Consider the following 19,399-nt stretch of genomic DNA (forward strand, 5'->3'; position numbering starts at 1 on the left):
AGATAAGAAGTTAACAAAAATATTCCTCTACACTCTAAAAAAGGCTGGGTTACTTTTTACCCATAATGGGTAAATATTGGACAGAACATGCTGGGTTAAAAATGACCCCATGCTGGGTTAAATATAACCCAATGTTGGGTTGTGTTATGCAACCATGGATTATAAAAACCCAACAATTGGGTTAAAACAACCCAGCACTGGGTCAATTTTAACCCAGCAGCGTGTTCTGTCCAATATATAAAATATATAAATAACCCAGCCCTTTTAGAGTGTATTCCACAAGGAAAGGTTGATAAATTATTAGCATTGCTAATGCTATTAGGCCGATGATTAATGCAAATAGAAATATAAAAGTCCTAATTAAAAAAGAAAACAATTTGACAAAAATATTGAATACAATATTGGGTAAATAGCATAACAAGTGATTTATAAGCTTTTTTAGGCTGGTCATTTTTGACTGGGAAAACAAAAGGTGTTATAGGGTTCTGAACACAACCTGAGGGTTAAATAACTTTAATTCATATTGTTTACTCATGGCATCCTCATTTTCAGCGGGGGACTGCTCAGAAGCTGCTTGCATAATATTTGCAAAGTCTATGAATCGCCATGTATACACAAAAGGGTAATATTTTAACAAAAAAATGTTTTGGCTTGTAAATAGTTGGACAACGGTATTAGCCAAATAAGTACGTTGCTAATGCTAATCATTACTAGGCTTATTTCTCTTTAAGTTACCTGTTGTCACTTTTGTTTGTCCTCTTGAAAATAAATCTGTAAGTTTGGCACATTTGGCAGCATCCTCCTCCAATGGATTTTTTCTTCAACCTGTTTTTTACGCCCTCCTCCTCTCAGACGCGTATTGTTATGGTAGGGCCGGCCCAGCCTACCGGAGAAAAGTTTTCTTGGACGTGCTATGGACCGAACCAACTCTATGGGAGGGGAGGGGAAAACTCCCTCACATGGTACAACCCATGCAGAGGCTGCGCGCTGCAGTGTCAATGTGAAACGTGTGAAGTGTCATCTAAGAGAAGATAGACTCACTAACGTGACAAATGAAAAAAAAAAAGTGAAGCGGCCCACCGGGAATTCTCCCGGTTCTCCCGATTACCCACCCCGGGCCTGCTCAATGCTATGTAGTAGTCATGTTTGTGCCGAACATGTGTTGTTTCACTTGAACACACTTTGACTGCTTATTCACACGAAGTCAACACAGACACGCATGTTTCCATTTCTAACATGGTGAAGATTTTTCATTGACTTCTATTGACTTCTATTTCCTAGCTAATACTATTTTCTGTTCCCTATCCCTTTACAACCTAGCCTGGTTAGCCAGACCTACATCAAGATGTAAGGTCTGGCAACTCTTCACACAAACGGCTCAATGCAAGGGGCGGGATATAAGGTTGTCCCTCAAAATGCCTCTGCACGCAATAGGATAGCGCTATGACGGATCAGAGCAACGAAGAAGGTGACGTAGTTACCGTAACCAGTCGGCAAAACTCCAAACACATCTTTCTTGCTTAAAAAGGACTTCAGTAGGGTTTATTTGCTCTTCTCTCAAAGAAAAACATAAGTCTAAGTCCTCCTGAGTCGCGGCCAAAGCCGCTTCAAAAGATAGCTGTTCGCCAACAGCAGCAGCCATTCTCTGTTTTCAAGTAGGAACCGTTGCAGCTCTGTCGTCATCATGTTAAGCCCGCCCCACAGACGCTACACACGATGTGATTGGCCTGACCAAATTTTGGTTTTTGGACCGGTTAAGTGTATTGTGAGTGCCTAGACTAAACCCTGGCAGCAAATATATTTTGCGGCCGCTAGGGTGCGTCTAGATTTCTAGGCTATTTACAACCCAGTCTCACCCCATGTCGTCAATATTTGACGACACTTGACCATTCGTCATATGTTGACGCGAAGGGTATACCTTTCGCGTCATTTTTTGACGAACTGGGGACTTCAATACTATTATGTCCGTTGCATTCTCTTTCCTATTTTCTTACCATTTCCGCGTCGGTTTAGGGTTAGATTTACATAATGACATCCCTACCCAAACCTAACTCTAACCCCAACGCCAGGTGACAACTGTTTCATTTCGCGTACCTAACTCTAACCCCAACGCCAGGTGACAACTGTTTAATTTCGCGTAGACTGTTTAATTTTGCGTAATCTAACCCTAAACTGACGCGAAAATTGTAAGAAAATAGGAAAGAGAATGCAACGGACGTAATAGTATTGAAGTCCCCAGTTCGTCAAAAAATGACGCGAAAGGTATACCCTTCGCGTCAACATATGACGAATGGTCAAGTGTCGTCAAATATTGACGACATGGGGTGAGACTGTGTTACCCTTTACATGCAGTTCACTCAGTTCTGTGCTACATACAGATGTTATTTACCTTTGAATTGTTCACTTAACTTTGGGCCAGTTAAAGTACAGTATCTCTTTCATAATGAGTGACTTTTTTAAACCTGCATGTTTGCATTGTTTTTGATCATACTGTATACAGTATAGTATGTTTAGGCTCTCTCTGTATTTTTTCGTAGCTTATAAATAGGGATGCTCCGATCAGGATTTTTGCAGCCGATACCGATTACCGATTTGTTATCTTCGTGATCGGCCAATACCGGTTCCGGTACGATTTTTTTTTTGTTTGAAAGATTTATTATAAAAAAGAATTATTTTTTCCACAATATGCAATAAATCCATGACAGTTTTTTTTTCAAAATGCTATAAATCTATTCAATCAATGTATAAATGTGCATTCATCTTTGCCATTTTATATTCATTTAGTTGAACAGTTGTACACACTGATTAAAAAAATAAACATTAATGGCACTTACTTTGTCATATTAAGAACACTGCTGCGGTTATACTTGACGTCATCGATTTTTCACAGCGATCAGCTGTAAAATGTTTTGGTCCTGCTCGATTTTCGTTGACTTTTAGTAAAATAGTGTAATGTTTTTTTATAAGATCCCCTGGGGTCAATGTATTAGCACGAGAGAAGCTTGATGCTGTCGGGAGAACAAGCCCGTCTCCCGAGTGCCTCTATTAAGAAATATATTAATCCAGAGGACAAGATGAGGCAGGGCTTGAAGACTTGGAGCACTGAATGACTGGTATTGGGTGTGTCACTTTCCACTTTTAAGGGGATCAGGAGTAGGGATGGGACGGTTAGAAAATTTCATATCATGATTATAGTGACCAAAGTTATCACGGTTATCAATATAATCATGGTTTTATTAAATCGAGATGGAAATGTTCAAAAAGAATTGATTCACACACTGAAAACATTGTGTAATTTTTGAAAATCGGCAAACAACAAATACAATTAGCAGCTATATGCACTTTTTTAAGCATAAACATTAAATCAGGGGTGTCCAGACTTTTTTGTGTGGCAATCTACTTTTAAAATGATAAAGCCGACAAGACCTACCTGCTGAAATTTTTTTTTAACAAAACACTGTTAAATTTTTTAATAACACTTTAAATGTGTGTTGGGAGGACTATATCCACGTTGAATTTAGGGCTGCCACCATTACTCCATTCTTTTTGAGGAAAAAATTCTTAAATACATGCCGACTACTCCTTATATCGAAGATGCGGTTTTGATGAAATAAACTAGAAAATGACAACATCATCAGAAGCATCTCTCTCTCTCGTTCGTTCGGTCGGTCGATCGCGCGCACATACACTGTGCGTGTGGATCAACTCCAGCATGAAGGCAAGAATGTGCATCCAAATTTCAGAAGTTAGACGACTCTGCTGCAGCGGGCAGGCTGATTTATAAAAACACACTTGAGAAGAAATGCGCAGCAACTCAAAAGACTTGTTTCTAAGACCATAATGCCAAATTGGCGCTTTGTTTTCCGAAGCTCCTGGAGGCGTGGAGCAGCATACACAGTTATTAACTTATGTGCGATCTACCGGCATTGCATTTGCGATCAACTGGTCGTATTGGACACCCCTACATTAAATGAACATTAACATGGAGCCCTGAGATGTATGAACCGGTTTTAATTAACAGTACTTATGGCACATAAGAACATCAAATGCACACATAAGCAACGCATTGAAACACAGTGCACCTGTTACTGCCTTCCGCCACGCCACGTGCAAAAACCAATGTTGCATGTGCGCGCCTGCGTCAAGCTGATTCTGTCTGGACAGGATTTACCGCGAGTTTTCAAAATCACGGTAATCAAACACGGTTGTAATGATAATTAAATTTTAAATGATAATACTAACCGTCAGAACCGGTAATAATCCCATCCCTAATCAGGAGATGTGCTCCAGTAATCTCTGTGTAAGCAGTGCAAGAGCTGTGTCTTCAGGGGTGTGCAGCAGCGCCAATAACTTTATCTGAATTTGTATCTGACACTGCCTGCCAATTATTTCCATCTTGTTCGTAAAAATTTGTTATATGTTTTAAAGCCATTTCTCAATTAACTTTTCCAGAGCACATTTGTGATAGAACTGTACAGTAGGTTGTTTCTATTGAGCCCTATTGTTCATGCCCCTTAGGGACTGTCCCTTATCACTGATTCAGTTTTTTACATAGACAGGATCATGTTTAAGGGGCCTTATGGTGATGTCAATGCTACAGTGTATTTGTAGATGATGTTGTCTTGAGGGGCTCATCTGGCTGTGACCTAAAGCACTTGCTGAAGTGGTCGAGTGTGAAGTGTCAGGAATTAGGGTAAGCACCTTCAAATGTGGGTGTCGGCTAGAAAAAGATGTATATTCTGTTCTGGTAGGGGGTCAGAGTGTGAGGTGTATCGGTGCAGGCAGTGATGGCAGTAAAGCATTCATTTTACGGGACCGTTACAGCGAAATTAGAGCTGAAGAAGGTTTTGCAGTTGTTACAATTCTTGTATATGGTCATCAATGTTAAGTCCAAAACTTAGCAGTATAGCATATTACAGAAGTTTACTATCTTAAGTCTTAAGTTAAGATCTGAACTATTTGTTCGAAATGGCTTTTAAATTAAAATCAACATGGTAACTAAGGAGATAAGATAAGATTCTGAGCAATGTTGTTTTTGTAATACAGATCAGGAATGCCATGGTGGTATATTTTTAGTGGTATTTCATGCCTAGCCCACATACAGATTATTCACATTTCACAAACAGCTGATGAGTTTAGTCTTTAACAACTTACAGTATGTTGTTTTTTTGCGTTGAGTCTTCCTCGCACACATTTTGGCCACTAGTACAGTAATGCACATATTGACATTTAACAACAATGTGAAGACAGTAAGAAAGTATTTGCAAATATGGATTATAGATACTAGGGTTGTGCCGATGGACGATATCATCGTCCATCGTGATGGTTGATTGACATCACGATGGAGAGACACCATCGTGATGCCACGCCCCCACCCCACTCCGCTGCGAGTCGACATATAGACTATAGTTAACCTAAAATCTTTGCGGGAATTGCTCCATAAATTAAATTTGAAAATATAACTAATGCATACAGTATATGCTATTTTAAATACTGTAGTCTATGCCTGATACGTGATGTATTAGTCTGTGAAAATATCCTGTCAGGCATTTGATCTTGACATTGCTAGAAACTTGTCTTTTTACATGTTGTACATTAAACTTAAAATATTTTATTTTGTTCAAGAAAAAACAGCCCATATTAATAATTTATTAGTAGCCTATTGTAGTGTCTTGGGAGATCGTGCTCATTGTTACATAGCTATGTGGCTATACTGCACTGAAGCGGCAGTTTAAGATATAAACCCAGAATTCAGCGAGCGCCAAGAACAAGAAAACGGGAACAACACTCCGACCGAAATGCGGGATTTACATACACAGACCATGTTTTAATTTCGATGTTTCTGGCCAGAAATACCTACTTGTTCACTTTGTCTAGTTTTAATAAGCTGCGGATTGAAGTGCTGGCTGCTCCCCGCGGTGCCGAAGACCCGCTCTGACGGAGTACTGGTGGCACAGATATTTACGTGCAACCTATTGGAAAGCGCTGAGGAGTCAGTGGGTTCGTAAAATAACAAAATTATAGCTTTTAAGTACAAAATAGTATTTATGTAAAAATCTATATTAAAATAAAAAAGTGCAAAGCTCTTGTTAAAGCAACACTATGTAGTTTTTTTACCTTTAAATAATGTCTCTAAAATTATTTCAGTGATAGAACAACTTTTAACTGGACAAATTGTACTGTTGCTGCAACCTGAGCAGCCTCCTAGCTGCTACAAGCACACTCTGAAAGTGGCGGTGGTGGGTAGGAAACACAGCCCCGCCCCTCCCCCTGCCTGCAGAAGACTGTCTGATACCAGGCACTGTTGCGCTTTTCAACCACATGGGGGAGCTGTAAGTCATTTTTACATGGAAACTACAAAGTGTTGCTTTAAGTGGAAGTAATAAAGTAAAATAACGAATAATAATTATATAATAACGAATAATGACGATATCATCGTCCATCGCGATAGTTTAATGTAACCATCGTCAACTGCTAATTTAGGGGACATCGCCCAACCCTAATAGATACTGTACAAAAGATTATTGTTTGGGACAGATTGCAATCTGGATGCTTTCTGCATCGCCCTTCACTGTGTTAATTCTGCTGCCATTTTTACTGATATCAGGCCATTCGGCCATCAATACAAAAATAATTGTACGGCATGCACCACGAGTCCCTACTGGCAGTGTGAATGCAACTGGGAAAATTGTACTGGGGAATATTTAGTTTACTAGAAAGATATCATCCCAGTACTCGTTATGGTAAATTAGTACCCAAACTATGCAGTCCAAAAGATTGCCTGAAGCTGATATAGACCAATTTAGAGTAGACGTCACAGTTACGTCACTGCAAGCTGCGCGCGCAATGTGGTTGCAGAAAAAGAGTGGAAATGAATTAGACACGAGTGAAAAGAGCAAGATAACTCACTAGAAAATGTCTTGTTGTGCTGTTAAGTGTCAGAATAAGAATGCCAAAAAAGATGGCTTTCATTTTTATAGAATACCATCGTCGAAGACATCATTTGAAGATAAACGTAGGTGTTTATGATTACAATAAGCCCTTAAACGGACAGAATGGAGCGAGGAAATCATCTGGAAATCTTTTAATAATTAGAAAAGAAAATAAGTAGAGAAGATGTCCGGTGTTCTGTCGAAGTCTGTTCCCTCCATGTGTTTCTTATAGCGTTTTTATCACGTTACAATTATAATTTATTCAGAATAAATGTTTTTTTATACTGAAAAAGCAATAATATCAAAAAAATATAGCACACACACACACACACACACACACACACACACACACACACACACACACACACACACATGATGTAAAGTGTTATTAATATATAAAAGGGCCTTTTTAATGTATGTTAAACATAATACTTTTATAATAGTTTTAGAACAAACACGTAAGATAAATATAAGGAAGAAATAATAGAAAACAGGAAAATTATGAAATATTTAATAAACGCTATTATATATAATACATGATAGTATTGCTTTTATATGTAGTTTAGCGATTCAGACTGTAAAAATAATTGATTTGGCAAAAAAGAACAATACATATACATTACATACATGCATATCAGTAGCCAAGCCATTTAAACTTTTTATCTATCTAAAAAATAAACGTAACGTGATTAAAACGCTATAAGAAACATTGCACTAAAGGGAAACATAGGGGAATCAGACTTCGACAGAACACCGGATCCATAAAAACCACGGTTTAATGCTAAAACACTTCACAACCCTATTGCGGAGCAGTCACTTTCTGCAACCAGTTTGGCTCCGCCCACAAAAAACGTCATCTCTGTTTGCAAACACGAAATTGGTCTATTGAGGCTAGGGTCCCCAGATCTCCATTTACAAATGAAAACACAAAACAGGGCCAGATGCAGCCAGCATGCACATAGAAATTAGATGAAGGCCATGTGCTTCCCTACACTGAACACAGGATTTAGATTCCATGAATTAAAGTTACAAGAACCATGCTTGACAAAACATGAAACAAGAACATTATGGAGCATGGAGTCAGGATTAAGACCACATGGCAACTTAATAGTGGTGGAATCCAAATTCGAAGCTCCAACACAATTGAAGCACAACAAGGAGATAAAAGAAGTCATGTGCTGACAACAGACAAATCACAGCCATGCTTATATAGAACCATGTCACAGTCCTACACGAATAATATTGCTTTAATAAATTCTTATTTAATTTCAAGATGTATACAGGCATTAAAATAGAACCTCAATATACTTGAGTATATAAAGCAATTGGTATATTGTCAAGAAAAGTTAAAATTAATAATGTACTAATGTGTAGTCAGTCATAAATAACTCTCTATACATGAATGCATTAAATTCCTAACTCTTCTATGTGTTTGCGTGCTTTTAGTGGAGATATACAGCTGCACTGTTGGGGACAGTGACTGCTCGCAGTGTTGGGGTCGTGAGACACAGGGTCACCTGTGTGCCTGGTGTGATAACAGCTGTCGCCCGAGAGACCAGTGTCAAATTATTACAAAACACTGCCCAGACCCTCAGATACAGAAGGTAAGCCACTGTCACAACACAAACATATAGATCTACAAGGCATTTCCAGTTGTCTCCAATTAAATCTGCTAGACAGCAGTGAGTTAAATGTAGTGAAAATTGTTTTTTAGTGAAAGTTTTTGAACAATGTCTGATGTGCTTAGATTTGCTAAGGTTTAAATGTTGCTGTAAAGTGACAGATAACACGGTCTGTGGAACTCTTACTTCCTTCAAGAATTTGGAGTCAATCTGAACAAAAAGCAAACTCTAGGCTTTTAGACAAAAAGAAAGCCATACTTCAAAACAGCAGTAACAATAAATAAAGCTCTAACACTTTTGACCCACATTTCTTGGATGAATCATTATGACACACATTGCAAAACCACTTTGATATATGTAAGCGAGGGGCTCTGTATGTGTGATCTATATTCATTGCAGCCTGGAAATAAGACAATAAAACCAACACCACACAGTATTAGAGTGTGTGTTTATGCTGGCTGTCTTCCAGCGTTTTTTCATGTTCTCATAGTTTATGTTAAGATTGCTACTTTAAAAATAGACTACAACAAAAATTGTCCAGTTCCAAGCGATTGAAAATGCAGTTAAGCTGCTCCTTTGAAAAAAGATTGAACTACATTACACTAAAAAGTAGCAGTAGCAACACAAAAATTCCTCTGTATATGGTTGTGATTATGATAATCAAATCAAATAAACTTTTGTTTTTCATTTGGATTTCAACAAAGCAATAGGGGAGACATAGAATATGAATTTAAGTTTAATTCAAATTCTATGTTTGAGATTTATTTTGTCATAAATCTTCTTGGGGGGTTGAAGGGATGTACTCTGCACAAGAGAGGCCAAAAGGTTTGAATACCACTGATATAGAGTGTGTCTGTACATAGCTTTAGGGAAGTGATTCTGTGTGTCCTAATAATACATTATTTTCTGGAACAGATTGCAAAAAACAACAGCCTGCATTCTGTCCTCCTTTCACAGTTTCTCTTTTTACCCTGTCTCTCACTTCAGTACGAGGTGTAAATGAAGTGAAAGTAGTTAAAATTATGTGAACTGGGTATAATTTTACAGATAGATATAATAATAACTTAGAAGTGTTGGCCTTCAGAGAATGTGTGTTTGACAGGTTTTAATTTTACAGATGTGTTTTTATGTTACGCCTTGAGTATTAGTTTAAAATGCAGTGCTATTTTTGTGTAAGCAGCCTTTTTTGCATTTAGGCATTTGGCAGATACTTTTATTCAAAGCAACTTGCAGTGCATTTAAGCTATACATTTTTTCACTTCCCCGTGGACTGAACCCACAACCTTCTGTGCTGCAAAAAATGTTACCCACTGAGCTACAGGAAATCTTCTTAGTGCACCCCCTTCTTACGTTAACTTACTTGACTGAAAACTCCTTAATATACAGTTATACAATAACATTTAATATCAATACATTTAAAATGACTTAATTAGATGTTAAAATAGAAGTCAAATTGTCAAAATTGACACAAAGATACATAAACAGTCACGTATAATGCAATCACATGCACATTATTACTCATGGACGATTCTTGTGATTAATGATCTTGCTTCTGCTAATATTAGCCTGAGGTCAGCACAGTCTGCCAAGCATTACTGTGGGAATTTTAGTCTAGACATCACTTTATGTGTTTTCTGATAAAACTTACTGACCTGTCTTACTGTCTACTGACTTCTAAATGCATCTCTAACTGCGCTCTATATAGCAACTACTGTTTGAGATGCCATAAACACCTCATACTCCAGACACATATACTGGGTAATATTCTTTAGTATTAGTTCAATTTAATCAATTTGTATCCTTGATTTATTTAACACATTTGCTATACACTGTCAGAAAAAAAGGTTTAAAATTGTACCTTTTCTGTCACTGGGGTAGTACCCTCAAAGGTTCAGTTTTGTACCTTTTATGGCTATACAACACATTGAAATGTTGTACCTTTTGGAGTACAATATTATACCTTAAGGACCTAGTGTGTACCTTTTAGGGACCAATTTTGTACCAAATAAATGTTAGTGGTACAAAACATTTAAAGGTGCTCTAAGCGAATTGAAGCGTTTTAGACCATAAAACATTTTTTGTTACATACCGGAAACATCTCCTCACTATCTGCTTGCTGCCTGTCCGCTGATCAAACTGTAAAAAAACGCGATCTCTGCAGACAGCCCAGGCTTCACAAACGGCAATATCAACAAATGGCCAAACCTAGCTCACAAAACAAAACAAAGTATTCCAGCCAATAAACGACAAGAAGGATTTGGGGATGGGGCGCGTTCATGAAAGCACGGAAGGGAGGGGGAGGAGTTAGCTACGCTCCGTCTGTTTGAAAACAGATTCAAACGTCAACAATAACTAACGTCTCGCAGATTCGCTTAGAGAGCCTTTAACTGTACCTTTAAAGGTACAAAATAGGTCCTTAAGGTATAATGTGTTGTATACCCATAAAAGGTACAAAACTGAACCTTTGAGGGTACCACCCCAGTGACAGAAAATGTACCATTTTAAACCTTTTTTTATGACAGTGTACTTAATTATTTACAGCATATTTTTTAATCGTCTTGGGTGCACTCTTAAAATGCTGATTTATTTTGAACCCAGTGTTGGGTCAAAAAGGGTCAAACACAACCAGACACACAGCATCCCAACTTGAAAAACCTTCACACAGCCCATGCTTACATAAGATTAGAGGTAATTTTTGTTGATGCAAAAATTACACAATCCTTTTTCATTAAATCCTGTTGCATTTTTTAAACACTTTTGTGTAGATTGAACCTCTCAGAGGGCCACTGATGGGCGGGACGCTTCTCACAGTGCAGGGTAAAAATCTTGGACACAGTGCAGATCATGTGAATGTGTCTATTGGCCATGTGCCCTGTAAGATACTGCCTGAATACTACACTGTTTCAGTAAAGTAAGTACACACTCATGTAAATACGAGTTGCAGTTTTTATTTTATAACTACATACATATATACATACAGTCTTGTTCAAAATAATAGCAGTACAATGTGACTAACCAGAATAATCAAGGTTTTTAGTATATTTTTTATTGCTACGTGGCAAACAAGTTACCAGTAGGTTCAGTAGATTCTCAGAAAACAAATGAGACCCAGCATTCATGATATGCACGCTCTTAAGGCTGTGCAATTGGGCAATTAGTTGAATTAGTTGAAAGGGGTGTGTTAAAAAAAATAGCAGTGTGGCATTCAATCACTGAGGTCATCAATTTTGTGAAGAAACAGGTGTGAATCAGGTGGCCCCTATTTAAGGATGAAGCCAACACTTGTTGAACATGCATTTGAAAGCTGAGGAAAATGGGTCGTTCAAGACATTGTTCAGAAGAACAGCGTACTTTGATTAAAAAGTTGATTGGAGAGGGGAAAACCTATAAAGAGGTGCAAAAAATGATAGGCTGTTCAGCTAAAATGATCTCCAATGCCTTAAAATGGAGAGCAAAACCAGAGAGACGTGGAAGAAAATGGAAGACAACCATCAAAATGGATAGAAGAATAACCAGAATGGCAAAGGCTCAGCCAATGATCACCTCCAGGATGATCAAAGACAGTCTGGAGTTACCTGTAAGTACTGTGACAGTTAGAAGACGTCTGTGTGAAGCTAATCTATTTTCAAGAATCCCCCGCAAAGTCCCTCTGTTAAAAAAAAGGCATGTGCAGAAGAGGTTACAATTTGCCAAAGAACACATCAACTGGCCTAAAGAGAAATGGAGGAACATTTTGTGGACTGATGAGAGTAAAATTGTTCTTTTTGGGTCCAAGGGCCACAGGCAGTTTGTGAGAAGACCCCCAAACTCTGAATTCAAGCCACAGTACACAGTGAAGACAGTGAAGCATGGAGGTGCAAGCATCATGATATGGGCATGTTTCTCCTACTATGGTGTTGGGCCTATTTATCGCATACCAGGGATCATGGATCAGTTTGCATATGTTAAAATACTTGAAGAGGTCATGTTGCCCTATGCTGAAGAGGACTTGCCCTTGAAATGGTTGTTTCAACAAGACAATGACCCAAAACACACTAGTAAACGGGCAAAGTCTTGGTTCCAAACCAACAAAATTCATGTTATGGAGTGGCCAGCCCAATCTCCAGACCTTAATCCAATTGAGAACTTGTGGGGTGATATCAAAAATGCTGTTTCTGAAGCAAAACCAAGAAATGTGAATGAATTGTTAAAGAATCATGGAGTGGAATAATAGCTGAGAGGTGCCACAAGTTGGTTGACTCCATGCCACACAGATGTCAAGCAGTTTTAAAAAACTGTGGTCATACAACTAAATATTAGTTTAGTGATTCACAGGATTGCTAAATCCCAGAAAAAAAATGTTTGTACAAAATAGTTTTGAGTTTGTACAGTCAAAGGTAGACACTGCAATTTTTTTGAACACACCCCTTTCAACTAATTGCCCAATTGCACAGCCTTAAGAGCGTGCATATCATGAATGCTGGGTCTTGTTTGTTTTCTGAGAATCTACTGAACCTACTGGTAACTTGTTTGCCACGTAGCAATAAAAAATATACTAAAAACCTTGATTATTCTGGTTAGTCACATTGTACTGCTATTATTTTGAACAAGACTGTACATACAGTATTTGCAAGTACCTTGAAAATGTTTTCTGACCCATTTCTTGCATTGTACTGAATTACAAATCCGTGTTTTTTTTTCAAACTACGATTGGCTTATGACAGTTCAAAACTGGTAAGCTATATGCTGGTTCACACTCCTCAACATTTTAAACATTCTTAACCTGGATTTAAACTTGTTATTTTCACAAGTGCCTCCACAAATACCAGTAGGGTTATCACACTAAACCAGTATTTGAAGGTAGAGGGTCAACCAGCATTAATCTGACAATTTTATTTTAAAGAACATACTATTAACTAGTTCAGGTGTCAACCAGTTACAGAGGACTGATCTACAGATCTAAGATGTGTGTGCTGTTGCCACAGGTTGATTTGTGAGACTGCTGCATCATGGAAAAGTATGAGTGATTACGTTACAGTGAGCATAGACAGCAATGCTGTTGGCGTTTCAAGGGAAATGTTCTCTTTTGTGGTGAGTACAAACCTTTCATTCCTGGGTCCAGAGTCACAAAACATGGCCTCTATTACCACAGGAAATAACATCTTCTACAGTCTTAACACATTAGTTTGTAGTATATATTTCTATATTCATACTTTCATTTTATAGACTAGTCTTATAACATTATTTTTGCATCTTTAAAAGCGCTTTGACTGCTAACAGATACCCATAAGATTGTTGTGCATCATTATAAAAAAGTGTATTTGTGTAAGTGTGAATGGGGTGGGTGATAAATCCTCTACGATTATCATGGGCATCTCATCATTAAAGCCAGTTAAACTGACAGTAAACTGACAAGCTAGGCAATATTGCGCTAATTACTGCAGGTGACTCATAAGCGTTAATGAAGGCGGTTTCGCCTAGCTTGTAGATGAACTACGGCTCTGTGTAGTAAATGCCGCTCCATCTGAGAGCAGGTAATGTTGATTTACTGTACTACTAATTAAGGAGACAGCTTTACAGATGAGATACACATAGAATCGTAAACGATTTATTGCCAACCTCTACTGTTTGTGTGAAATGATGTCCTGTTTGGAAGCATAAGCACTGTGACTGATTTCGAGAATTAATAACACACACTTAATATCAGTTTGATTCGGTACAGTAGGTCGTTGTGACCTGAATTTGTATTGACACAGTTTTGTCACAGTGCCACCTACTGGTCAATATGATATGAAGAAGCTAAGATCAGATAGAAACCACATACTGGCTGAATCCGAAACCGCATACTGCCATACTATATAGTAGGCAAAAAGCAGTAGGCGAACGAATATTATGTCCGAAACCTCAGTATACGTAAAAGGGTAGGCGAGAATTAGTGGGATTTTGGACTATTTCTCGCGAGATTTAGAGGCATGTGTACTTAAGTATTGTCCGAAACCGCCTACTTACTGAAAATGTAGTAGGGGAAACAGCACGTGAACAGAGTAGTATGTCCGAATCCTCAGTATTCATAAAATCAGTAGGCAAAAATCCCCGGATACTCTACTGAGTCCGCCCAGATTCTGAAGCAAGCATCGATGTACACTTACAGTATCTATTCCAGCTTTCCCATGATGCCACGTGAAAGCAAAGCAATTGACCGGAGAACAGCCAATCGGGTGATTTAGATACACACACAGGGCTGTTCCTCAGCACCCTAACTTCACGCACAGACCCAGGATATCCCGCAAAGTGCTCAGCTGATTCATGAAAATAAAGCTGCAGAATGGCCACAGCTGTGTTAAGATGGCAGTAAATATGTGATAGTTTGTTAGAAAAATACATTTGAATAAAGTTTTGTTTCATATGGTATTCACTTCTATACGTTTTCATTTATTGTGATGGGTTTATTCATTCATTTTGTTTATATTAATGTTTCTTGTTGTTTTAAGTAAATAAAAGAACATCATTGCTTCACTAAAGTGTATATAATCACTTGTCATCTGACAATACATATTAAATTACAGTTTTACTTATTTTTGTCCACTAAAAAATGATGTGTAATATAATATCTGTAACACTTACAGAGACCATAGTTGTCAAGTTACTGATGCAATCATGTGTTAGTGCACCTGTCCCTCATACAAACGCATAGGTTTTCATGCCTGTTATTAGGTTTGTTCGAGTTCATGCACCCATGTAAGAACCAACAGGTGGATGACATCAAAGTACCGTGAGAGCGATTCCAGAAATCATACTGAGAAGTCTGATTTCGAGTCGCTCTCGCGGTATTGTGATGTCATCCTTCTGTCGGTTCTTGTGGTTCCGCATGAACTCAAACAAGTCTATTACGTTATAGGTCACATGATAACATACTAACACAAAAGTACGTACTGTCTTAGCGCTCGTTAAGTAGATACCCAGTGAAATTCAGTACCTACTCAGTAAGTATGCGATTTTGGATTCAGCCACTGTGTTAAAATGCAGCTGGATCCTCCTGCAAAAAAATCTGTGAAATGCAAAATGTGCGTGTGCAAACAAAAACAGTTTTGACACGGCAATTCTGACATGTTCCTAAAATGTCCTACACATTGTCTGCCTATGCCACAGGAGCCCAAACTACAAAACGTTATGCCCAGACAAGGTCCCCTCGCTGGTGGAACCAGACTCACTATTGAGGGTGAATTTCTGGATGCTGGATCCACGATTAATGTCAAGGTCAACAGTACTCAGAGCTGTGCCATCTTCATGTGAGTGTGGTGTTTTATTACGTATGGATTTCTCTTTTTTGTCTATGTGCATAGCATTAGTATGCATTTCTTTGTGATTCTTTAGGCAGTCTAGTTATGTGATCAAGTGTGTGATGCCACCAGTGGTGCCCCCTGTTGCAGAGAGTGTATCAGTGTGTGTGGTGTATGATGGCCAACCATGTCACAGTGATTCACCAAATTTTACATTTTCCTATGAGAAAAACCCTACAATCAATGACATTAAACCCACCAAAAGCTACATCAGGTGAGACAAAACTGTTGGACCAATAGGAGGTAATTAATTGTTTGATTATACTGTATATACAGCCTGATCTCACGAATTTCCGTGGGATAGTCACGGAATTTTTTGCTCATTTTTCCGTGGCATTCTCACGGATCTCCGCATTTTTCCGTGGCCCTGCTACGGACTGTCTTTTTCCGTGGCATTCTCAAAGATTGGTTACTCAACTGTTTTGTCCTATTTTCTTACCATTTTTGCTTCGGTTTAGGGTTAGATTTACATGAAATGACATCCCTACTCAAACCCAACTCTAACCCCAACACCAGGTGACAATTGTTTAAAGTTTAGAAAATATAAAAGAACAAATCAGAATTGTTTTATAAACCAATAGTTAAAGTGACATACTAATGCAAACACCAAATCTAACCCTAAACCGAAGCGAAAATGGTTTGAAAATAGGAAAAAGCAGTTGAGTAACCAATCCGTGAGAATGCCATGGAAAAATGAGCAAAAAATTCCGTGACTTTCCCATTGAACTTTGTGAGATCAGGTTGGTATATACTGTAAAAGTTATATATACAATGCTTATTGTATGTTTGAGTAGGACTGGTTTCACTGGTCCTGACTGCTTTAAATTAAAAAGCAATGATTTTCTACTCATGTTTTTTTATGTGGTTGTGTTGTAGCGGTGGTCGCAACATCTCAGTCATTGGACACAGCTTTCATCTGGTCCAGTCTGTGATGATGGAGGTTTCTGGAATAGGACAGACGGTACTGTAATGTTTAGAAATTAAAGTAAGGATCATGTGTTTGTGTATTTAGTCATGTACATGTCATTTGCACTGTGTTCTGTAGAACTGCTCCTGTGTTTCATCTACTTTGATCGTGTGTCAGTCTCCTGCGGCCAGTCAATCCCAGCAGGCCACGGCTCAATTCTATTTTAATGAGGTGCTCTACAGAAGAGATGATGCATCTTCATCAGGTCAAAGCCTAGAAGAGGATGATGTGCCCCAGACCGGTCACTTTCGCTTTGACTACGTTGAAGACCCACAGTTTTATACAGCAAACAAAGAGAAACTTATTAAACATCATCCTGGAGAACCTCTCATCCTTATCATTAATGTAAGTGACATTATATATGCCCTTCTTCTGTAGACACACATGGGGCCCTATCTTGCACCCAGCGCAATTGACTTTGTCAGTGACGCATGTATCATTCGTATTTTGCACCGGCGCACAGCGGGTTTTTCCCTCCACAGACGCACGTCGGCAAACTAGGGAATGAACTTGCGCTCCCTGGGCGGTTCAGCGCAAAAAAGGAGGCGTGTTGCGGCGCAAACCATACCTGATGCTGTTTTGCAGTTTCAAAAAACAATTGGGCCACTGACCAAAAAAAAACTAGTCTAAAGTCAGTGGCGCGTTGCGCGTGGTTCATTATGCTTTTTTAAGGGCGCATGCTTGACCATAATGTATAGCGTGCACAACGCGCACTAACTTTGCTTATCTAATCTACACAGATGCAACAGTTATTTTTGCAAATCATAAATTGTTACAATAAAAAATACTAACACATGCGCAACGATGGGGATGGCAGCTGATGAGACTGTGGCTATTTCCTCTCACGCCTGTTTAACCTACGCTGATTTGGGCGGGTTTCTCCTATCCCCATACAAAACAACTTCTCTGTCTTTGACTGCTCTTACAAGAACGTCGGTCTCCTCGGCTGTGAACCGCTCCTGGCGTGCACCTGGTAAATCCGTCATAATAATAGCAACCCGCCATGGAACTTGCGCCCTTGCGTTTAAAGGGAATGTTGGATAGCGTTCTGATTGGTTTATTTGACGTTACGCCCCAACCACACCTATGAATAATGAACCTACTTCAGACCAACCCCTTATTGATTTGCGCCCGGCGCAAGAGTTATTTCTCACGCCGGGAAAATAGCAACAGCGCCCAAGATCCGCCCACAAACTCACTTGCGCGTTGCGTTTCAGATCGTTAAAATAGGGCCCATGGAGTCTACTGTTTAACAAAATGCACACTTTGGTTACTAGTTTAAAATGTTAAATTCCTATGAATTATAACGGTGTTTTATATTTATTCTTTACACTATGATGCCAGATAAGTTGAATTAACTTAAAATTTTACCTAAAACTTCGAGCTTTACCAACATTTATTTGAATTTCAATGCACTAAATTCCATGTAAATTTAAATAGAATTTTTTTTATATATATCAGAATTATCTATTAAAGGTAGGGTTTCACATTTTGAAAAATGCTAACGGTAGCCGCCTAGCAATGAAATCATGTTCACACCCTCCAGTCAAATCGCCATCCAAAGTCACGCCTCTTTCCAAACACATGAACACGCACAGATCAGACGGTCACATCTCATGTCTCATTCACCAGTGAGAAAACTTTGCAGTAAAAGTGAAAAACATTTCCAAAATAACCAACATAAACAACTGGTTTACATCAGAATGAGTTAAAGCACACTTTCGGTTTTGTAGACGTAGTAACTATATCGTTATGCTAATCCGTAAACGAACACAAATTTCATAAGCAACACAATGTTTTATCAAAGTAGAATATCTGAAATCATCTCAATACAAACATATCGCGTACCTACCTTACCAAAATAAACAGTGCAACGACCCTTCTGCAATCTATGATTGATGTCATCTGTGAAAGGCGTAGGACCAAAAAATTTTCAACCAATTTCTACAAATACATTTAAACAACTTAACACAGTGATTGCTATCAGGATGTGAGGAGACTTTTAACCAGCATAACTAAAAATGTTTCAGGATCAAATCTGTTACCCTACCTTTAAATTGTTCCACGTAGCTTCTTAGGTTTAATGGAGTTTAACTTTAGTTTAAAGTTGGTTAATTTGTTCATTTTACCCAATTTGAGGTTCATACAGTATAGTGTGGGCCTACTTAATCATATTATAACACAGAAATTCATTACTGACTAATAATTAACTTCATGAATGGCAATCACTTAATGAATTAATGTAGTTTCTTGTGTTGCATATGACGTCATGAAATAGAAATTTTGATCTATTTTAGACCATCTCATTGGATGCACGCGTGTTGTTGCGGTTACGTTCCTAAACCGAAGTGAACTTCTGCTGTGTATTTATTTATGGCTCTGATGTGGCTAGTGGCTGAACTGATCTCTGAAACAAATACCTTGTCGGAAATAAAATGTTTTGGTTTGCTAAAGACAAGGGGAGACGATAAGCATGGATCATAACTGTGCAGAGAGGTTTGGCAGCCAGGCAAGAATTCAAGGACCTGTAGATCACATTGTATACATATGTGTGTGTGT

At 38.4% G+C, this 19,399-nt stretch overlaps 1 protein-coding gene across 1 annotated transcript in view; it reads left to right on the top strand.

The window, feature by feature from the left end:
- Nucleotides 1-19,399, top strand: part of plxnd1 (plexin D1) — a 91,447-nt gene that overhangs the window by 38,346 nt on the left and 33,702 nt on the right. The window contains exons 12-18 of the mRNA XM_065271331.2: nucleotides 8,379-8,536; nucleotides 11,320-11,465; nucleotides 13,519-13,624; nucleotides 15,683-15,822; nucleotides 15,908-16,087; nucleotides 16,750-16,834; nucleotides 16,919-17,185. Of these exons, the coding sequence (XP_065127403.1) occupies nucleotides 8,379-8,536; nucleotides 11,320-11,465; nucleotides 13,519-13,624; nucleotides 15,683-15,822; nucleotides 15,908-16,087; nucleotides 16,750-16,834; nucleotides 16,919-17,185 (1,082 nt within the window). The remainder of the gene's footprint in view (nucleotides 1-8,378; nucleotides 8,537-11,319; nucleotides 11,466-13,518; nucleotides 13,625-15,682; nucleotides 15,823-15,907; nucleotides 16,088-16,749; nucleotides 16,835-16,918; nucleotides 17,186-19,399) is intronic.

The sequence above is a fragment of the Paramisgurnus dabryanus genome, chromosome 11, assembly GCF_030506205.2.
Source record: "Paramisgurnus dabryanus chromosome 11, PD_genome_1.1, whole genome shotgun sequence".
NCBI lineage: Eukaryota > Metazoa > Chordata > Actinopteri > Cypriniformes > Cobitidae > Paramisgurnus > Paramisgurnus dabryanus.